We start from the raw sequence: 7,924 nt of genomic DNA on the forward strand, positions 1-7,924 counted from the left end.
TGGAAATGGATGCAACAAAACTGACATTAAAGTGTCGCGCCCTCATGAAGACTGAGTAACTCCCTTCATTCAGCTGATTTACTGTAAAGTTCATTAAAGAGAAGTCAGTGACTCAACAGCAATTTTAGTGCAGTAACAGCCTCAAACTATTGTTTTACACGTGTGGAAACAAGTACAGCTGGAATCTACTGGAGTGAGGAAAGACAATCTCCAAAACTGTGTGCCAAGATTATCATTAAAACAGCAGTAACATCTGATGATGATGGTGTCATAGGCTACATTTATTTACTTTAGGGTAAAAATTAAAAGGTGATTGTGTCGTTGAACTGTAAAAGCACTTCATTCATACAGTCTTATTATTGAGTGTCAGGATTTCTCTCATCCGTCTCTGTTTACTGCTATTCCCACACGTTTAGTTCGACAAAACCAACTCATATGGGATTTAAACATGACAGAATGTTATTAATTAGTAAATAAAAGGTTGCACACGATTCTAAAATGATGCTAGAAAAATCAGATGTTTATTAAAAATAAGCATTACATTTTCTTACAAACTTGCAAAAAGTGTACAGGATAAAATGCAAATGAATTGAGTAAAGTTTAAGTCAGGCTAAATAAAGTTCAGAGCTGCTTTATAAAGAATCAAACTCTGAAAATGTTACACGGCTGCTACATGAAAGCATAAATGATCCGGTAATTCATTTCTGACACTGATTTTCATAAGTGAAGTCATACAGAAGCGGTCACATGTGTGTTTCCCTTTATAGAATTAAATATCAAAGATACTCATTTACTTAAAGTTTAAAGTCTGATATGTTGAAGAAAAGGAGTGTCGTTATTATAATCATCATCATCATCATCATAATCATAATCTCAGAGTTTCTGGCTGCTGATGGGACTGAAGGGTTTGGACGTTTCCTCGGCCATGAACGCCTCAATCTCCTCCACGGTTCGAGGAACGCAGGTCAGAAGCTCCACGCCGTCAGCCGTCACAGCGATATCATCCTCAATGCGCACCTGAGACACACACACATACACGATCAGCAATATTCATGTTTGCATTTCATTTTCTCATTATACTGTCTTATTCACTTTAATTTCCCCCATCTTATCATATACTGTAATTTCAGCATCAGCTCTTTTCTCTCAGTGTCTGAAACGCTTCCATCAAGGATTCAGTCTCTCTAAGCTCCGCCTCTCTGAGAGCTGCTCTGCTGTGATTGGTCAGAAAGCAAACGCTCATTATCATATCTGAATCTCAGCTCTTGATCACAGTGATACGAACAGTAACGATGGCGTGGGTTTTACCGTATCAATCTCAGAAAACAGCGCAGGGCTTAAAGTGAAAAAAAATCCTGAGCCTGAACTTTCTGTGGCTCAACCAGGACTTTTACCAAGCCTGTTTTTTCTATTAACCAATTCTATGAGCAACAGCACAGTCAAATTTTCAACGCATTAACAACTATTGTGCCAAAATAACTGAAACTTTTGCAGTACTAGGCTAACTGTGTCAAGAAAATAACAACTCCATTCTCCATATAGCGTGTGTACAAGCTACATAGCTGCCAACTTTTGAGTTTTGCTTGGAGTGAGATTTATGGCGAAACATTTATCGAAACATTTTAGTAACTAAACTGAATTTTATTAGGCTTAGTGACAACATGTTACAATGTTTAGCCTAGGCTACATGGTACAATTTCTGGTTTTCAATTCAATTAAATTATTGTGATTTTATTTAATATTGACTCATTTAAATAAATATTAGGTAGGCTACACAAGATAGGCATTAATTTTTTTAAAGAAAAAAACAACTCACCTAATGCTGTAAACATGCGGAGAGATATATAATGCGTTTTTTATTATAATAACAACTTTATTTAATGATATAAATAAAAATATAATATGTAATATAGTAGGCTACACATATTTAGCAAAATACTCTCTATAGCTCTTTTTTTCTAGCCAGCTAACGTGATATAGCCTATATTATGGTCATTAAATGGCTTTCCTGAGGTAAATGTTATGTGACATAATTGTTCTCCAGCTGTTTTATTAAACCATTTGTTTGATTGATTGGTCGATATTATGTATGAGGAATATACATTTCGGTAAGTTGTAATTTATCTTTCAACATTATTCATTCGTGTTTATTTACTAGCTAGAGATGATCGGTTCACCTGCCGCTAGGGATCTGTCGTGTCCACTGATCTATAAAATGTCATTCTATATAGATCAGTGGTCGCGTCACATTTACAAGCGCCAAAACGGTATTTATTGTTTGAGTTTCGTAATAAAAGTGACAGAATCTGAGAGCTGAGATTTTTTTAATATCATAAGTAGCCTGCTCTGTCTAGTCTGTCGGTCTCCGTGTCCTCTTTGCTTCGCGATTTTTCTGTGCGTGAGAAAATGGATGTGTGTCGTGAGAGCGTGTGAAGTGTCAATTGCGTGTGTCTCACGGTGAATGCGTGAGAGTTGGCAGCTCTGAAGCTAACTGCGAACTGGTTCCTGCACAAGACCCGCCCTCCTCTCTAGCAATTGGCTAAGACAACCTAATATCATGCTCCCATTGGCTGTGACAGCTGTGCGCGCTGACTCTTGAATCAAGGTGGTAGGTTGAAGGGGACCGGTGTGTTATTCAAGTCAGATTAGGGCCTGTTCACATATCGCGTCTTTTGCGCGCTTAAGTTCGTTATTTCAAATGTAAATGGAAGCGACGCGCTCGTTTTTTTACAAGCGCGTCTGCGCCGAAAGTGCCTCCGACTGTAATTTGTAGCCTGATAATTAAATTTTGCCTGCGCCGGATGCCGGACCTGCCCTCAAGCCGGAAATCCGGCCCCCGGCCGGAGTACTTTAAGCCCTGACAGCGTCTTCTCGACACGAACAACACGAACCAAACTCTTCCAGTCTCAGATACACTACAGTGTTTGAGGGCGGAGCTAAGAGACGCTGCTCAGCCAATCAAGACCACAGGCTGGCATTATGCTAATTAGTTACAAGTGAGAATGGAATTACTGACGACTCGTTTCAGGCAGTTCAGAATCTTTTCTTTGATCTTTAAAACTCTCTCAAAAATCTCTTTTACACACTACATGAAATATAATATTCGAAAAAGCATAAACATTCAGAATATTCACTTATAAAAATCTGGATGCATGGAACTTTAGTCCTTTTGATTAAAAGTGAAAGATAAAATAAATATAGTGTATTATGTACTGTATATAATGTATGATTTATATGCTTACATTACAGCATATAATATTATACATTGACAAATCAACAAAATTATCAGCAAAAACGATATGGTGTGAAAAGAAAGGACTAGTAATGAACTGATGTGTATCTGTATATCTACTGGAATGTATTTGTTAGTAATAATTCTGACCCCGCCGAAGCCGCGGAAGCGATTGAGGACGTCTCTGTTGATGAAGCCGCACTGAGTCGGGGAGTCCAGCGCTTTATCCAGGAGATGATTGATGAAATATATTCCCGGCTCCACCGTGAGGACCATCCTCTCCTGCACCACACGACCCATCCTGAGACTCTTCAGCCCCGGCTCGTCCACGCGCTCGATGCCCTGGACAACACACACACACACACACACACACACACACACACACACACACACACACTTATAACCGCTGCTGCTGCTGGTCATCGTAAGCAGCGTTTCTCAAACCTGTCCTGAGGACACATTCACTGCACATTGTGTCTGTCTCTTCATCTAACACACACCTGACTACACTCACCTGCTCATTAGTAGAGATTGCAAGACAAACCCTGCGTCTCAATGTCCATGCTATCCATCCTAAACAGTGTGTGAGATTAAAATAAGTGTGTCCCAAAGCATAGTATGTTGAATAGAGTATGCCAGAAGTCCAAAGATGGTCTACTATTTCCGGTGGATTTTTGAAGTGTGGATCCGTGCTCATTATATCAGCTAATATTACCCACAATCCATCGCGCTCTGGAGGAGGAACAACAAACACGAGTAAAAAGTGTGAAAAAACCCCCCTACAAAACATGGTGGATATGCGCGACCGACGGTGAGAGGTTTAGATAAAGCTTTGAGTGACTAATCATAGTTTTAACCAGATAAGAAAATATTTATTTAATGGTATCCCTCTTATATTTCATCTGCAATCACAACGTGGACTTTTATAAAGATCCGTTTGGCCATTCACTTTTAAATGCATCATTATGCATTAATATGAGGAGAGTCTCCAACACTTCTGCATTTCTCTCCGATTCGGTAGGAAACTAAATGAAATGAAATGAAGATGATTGACAGGCCAGTTTACTGTGACAGGATCCGACAGAGAGCAACCGTTAAAGACACTATTGTATGACGTGATAGTTTGTCCCAAAGCTTGTCTACTTTCTGCTACACACTCAGAAGTATCTGCTTTTTCTTCACAATAAGAGTACACACTTTTATGGCGTAGTATAAGTAGGTGAATTGAGATGCAGCATTGGGCTGTGTCTGAAATCGTCCCCTATCTCATCAAATAGGGCTCAATTTGAGGATACAGCCATTTGTAGTGTCCTAAACCATAGTTATTGACGTCATTTAGTGCACTCATTCAATCCCACAATGCACCGCAATAACAAGTGTACAATTCAAAAGGAGATGGTGCCGGCGCTGAATCATCCATTTTCCAAACCGTGCTGGTCCAGCGTAATATCATACAGGTATAAATTGATTATTAAATTGTTTAATTATGGCTTATACATGCTATTTTCCATAGCAGAGTTCAGGATAAATCTTCTCATTACTACTGGAGCTATGTTTCAATAATGAATTATTAAACAGCAATCACAAACTCTGCAGAAGCAGCTCACTCAGTGTCCAGATTCACTCACTCGTTTTCATTCACTCCTTCAAGTGGACTATATTAGTGGAGTATTGTAGGGAATAGTGAATGAGGGTGTAGGAGGTGATTTGAACAGTGTGTCTGATGAGTGTGTCAGTGATGAGGGTCTTCAGGACAAGGGTGAGAAACACTTTTAACGACATTTGGTTTTAATCACGCGTTTAAATGATTCATTCCTTCCTTTACAAAGTCAGTTCATGAGGAAAATATTTCCCTTGATCTTTAGAAATAAAGAAGCTTGACTATGAAAGCGTAGTTTAAAAGAAAAACATTCAATACAGTTTTGTTTGTATAGTGCCTGTCATCATACATATATCAAAGCAGCTCTACAGAAATTCAAAATGTTAATGTTTATAATCGTAATGTTTTATAGTCTTTGTTGAGAAGTTTAGCAATTTGAAGCTAAATCTGGAGACAATATAAATCATCAAACAGTAGAGATTTGATATATAGTGTACAGTATATGGCTTTATGTGAGTGACTATGTGCATACAATTATATATGTATATACAGTCTAAAAGTTGTGAAATGAAGTGAGTAAATCACATTGCAGTGACATTGATGATTATAAGATCTGTATGATTTTGGTTTTAGTTTACAACATTTAGTTTTTTGTTTATTACCATATTTGTTAGCTACCATACCATGGCATTTTTGAGAAAAATGCTAAAATGTAGCAAAATAAAAAATGTAAAAGTATAGATTTAAACGTTTTTTTGAAAAGCTTTAAGATTTATCTTCAACAAAAAAAAAAAATCATATCTGGCCTCTTAACATTTTGACGCAGTAACACATAATTACTATTAACTGATGTTATAACAATTTCCAATATCAAAATGGATAAAATTATATATGTACAGTATAAAAGTTATCAAATGAAGTGAGTAAATCACATTGCAGTGACATTGATGATTATAAAATCTGTATGATTTTGGTTTTAATGTATAACATTGTAGTGTTCATGTGGTGTTCACCATTCATGGTGAGAAAAATGTTAAAATGCAGGAAAAGAAGAAGAAATAAACAAAAGGTAAAAGTTTTTTGAAAGGTTTTAAGATTTATCTTCAACAAAAATCTAAAATCATATCTGGCCTCTTCACATTTTAGCATAGTAACACATAATTACTGATCCTATAACAATTTCCAATCTCAAAATTACACATTTGTGATTTTTGTCTTATCACTCACCGTTAAGCACCGGATTATACATTATACAGGGTAAAAAAGTGTGTGAATGTGTTGTATCAGTGAAAGCTCAGAACTGACCTCTGGATACCCACCCACGTCGTGGACGTCGATGCCCAGTAAGTGTCCCAGTCCGTGAGGCATGAAGACGGAGCCCAGGTGAACCTTCAGCATCTCCTCCACCGCCCCACGCAGGATCCCCATCTTCAGCAGCTCCTCCAGGTGAACCCGGTCCGCCAGACGGTGCATGTCGGTCCACTTCACACCTGACCGGGACATCAGACGCTGAGCTGAGACCCTCATTACATTTACATTTAGTCCTTTATCAGACGCCTTTGTCCAGAGCGACTTACAAATGAGGACTAAAGCAAGTCATCGTGAAGAGGCAAAAACAACACAAGAAGTCTCAAAATACAAAGTTCTTAGAGTAGAATAAGCCAGACAAGGGAGGATTAAAGGTAAAGGAGAGGTCAAAGGTCATTTTACAGCTCTCTTCAACTTTAACCAAGCACACAGTGTCTATTTGATTTTTTAGGAAGAGCATTCTTAAATAACAAAACTCAAATTTCAATATACACTACCATTCAAAAGATTGGAAATTACGAAATTAATCATTTTATTCTACAAAGATGCATTACATAGATCAAAACTAGCCATGTTTCCATTACCCTTTAAATTGCGCAAATTGAAATTGCCAATTGAAAATACGCCCATTGGAAACACGTCAATTTCGCAAAAACTCCAATTTATGCCAAAAGAGTTTTTACGCTCGGATGAGGGGGGTTTTCAGACAGAGTTCTTTATTAAATTCATAAAAGACAAAATAATTACAGGAATAATGGATTCTAAACCTCAAATAAATGCCACAATCAAGACCTCGAAGCAGAAATGAGGGAGAAACACCCAGAAACTCCTCATATGAGCCGCTCACAGTATAATAAGGGTCGTTCCTTACCATTAATGCTTGGAAAACACTCATACAGTAGGCTACATCTCCTTCCATTAATAATAATGGCCAGTGCAGCGTCTGGGATATAGTACATAAACCTACATAGTTTTTGGAATGATTTTACTTATCGCGAGAGGAAAAAATGAAGTTTTAGTCGCATAACATCGGTTAATGGAAACGTCATTTCGCAATAGTTTATTGTCGAAATTTAGAAAAAAAATCGCAAAAGTTTTGTGCAAATCTGTAATGGAAACGCGCCAAGTGACTGTAAATATATTTATAATGTTACAAAAGATTGTATTTCAAATACATGCTGTTCTTTTGAACTTTCCATTCATCAAATAATCCTGAAAATTACCTTCTTTCCACAAGAAATGAAGATTTTGAATGTTTTCAACACTGATAATAATCATAAATGTTTCTCGAGCATCAAATCATGATTTCTGAAGGATCATGTGACACTGAAGACTGGAGCAATGATGCTGAAAATTCAGCTTTGATCACAGGAATAAATTACACTTTATATTCTATCTATTATATATAGAATAGAAAACGGCCGATTTAATTTGTAATAATTTTTCACAATTTGACTGTATTTTTGATCAAATAAACGCAGCTGGTGAGCAGAAGACTTTCAAAAACGTGAGAAAAATCTGACCCCAAACCTTCGACTGTTAGTGTAGATCAGACTTTCTGCTGATCAGTCTTTTACTTCGGTCAGTAAAAGACTCAGTTTTGCTCCTGATATGTAATATTGTGACTCTAGAGTGTGTACCAGGTTTGATGGCGTCCATCACGGCTCTGGAGGACTTCAGCACGGCTTCATAAACGGCTCTCTGGTCCGCGCTGAACTTGCCGTTGGCCGGGAAAGAGCAGGTGATGTCGGAGGAGTAGCAGTAATACTCGCCGCCCATGTCAA

The 7,924-nt window shown here is 37.7% G+C and overlaps 1 protein-coding gene across 1 annotated transcript in view; it reads right to left on the reverse strand.

The window, feature by feature from the left end:
• Nucleotides 1–655: 655 nt before the first annotated feature.
• The window catches only part of LOC307160179 (xaa-Pro dipeptidase-like), a gene marked incomplete at its 5' end in the record, with an annotated part of 8,780 nt that continues 1,511 nt past the window's right edge, over nt 656–7,924 (reverse strand). Inside the window, 4 exons of the mRNA XM_079874082.1 lie at nt 656–1,017; nt 3,383–3,574; nt 6,138–6,322; nt 7,781–7,924. The exon at nt 7,781–7,924 is cut by the window's right edge and continues 5 nt beyond it. Of these exons, the coding sequence (XP_079730208.1) occupies nt 874–1,017; nt 3,383–3,574; nt 6,138–6,322; nt 7,781–7,924 (665 nt within the window). The remainder of the gene's footprint in view (nt 1,018–3,382; nt 3,575–6,137; nt 6,323–7,780) is intronic.

This window comes from Squalius cephalus (genome assembly GCF_949319135.1).
Source record: "Squalius cephalus genome assembly, chromosome: 6".
In the NCBI taxonomy this organism is placed as follows: Eukaryota; Metazoa; Chordata; class Actinopteri; order Cypriniformes; family Leuciscidae; genus Squalius; species Squalius cephalus.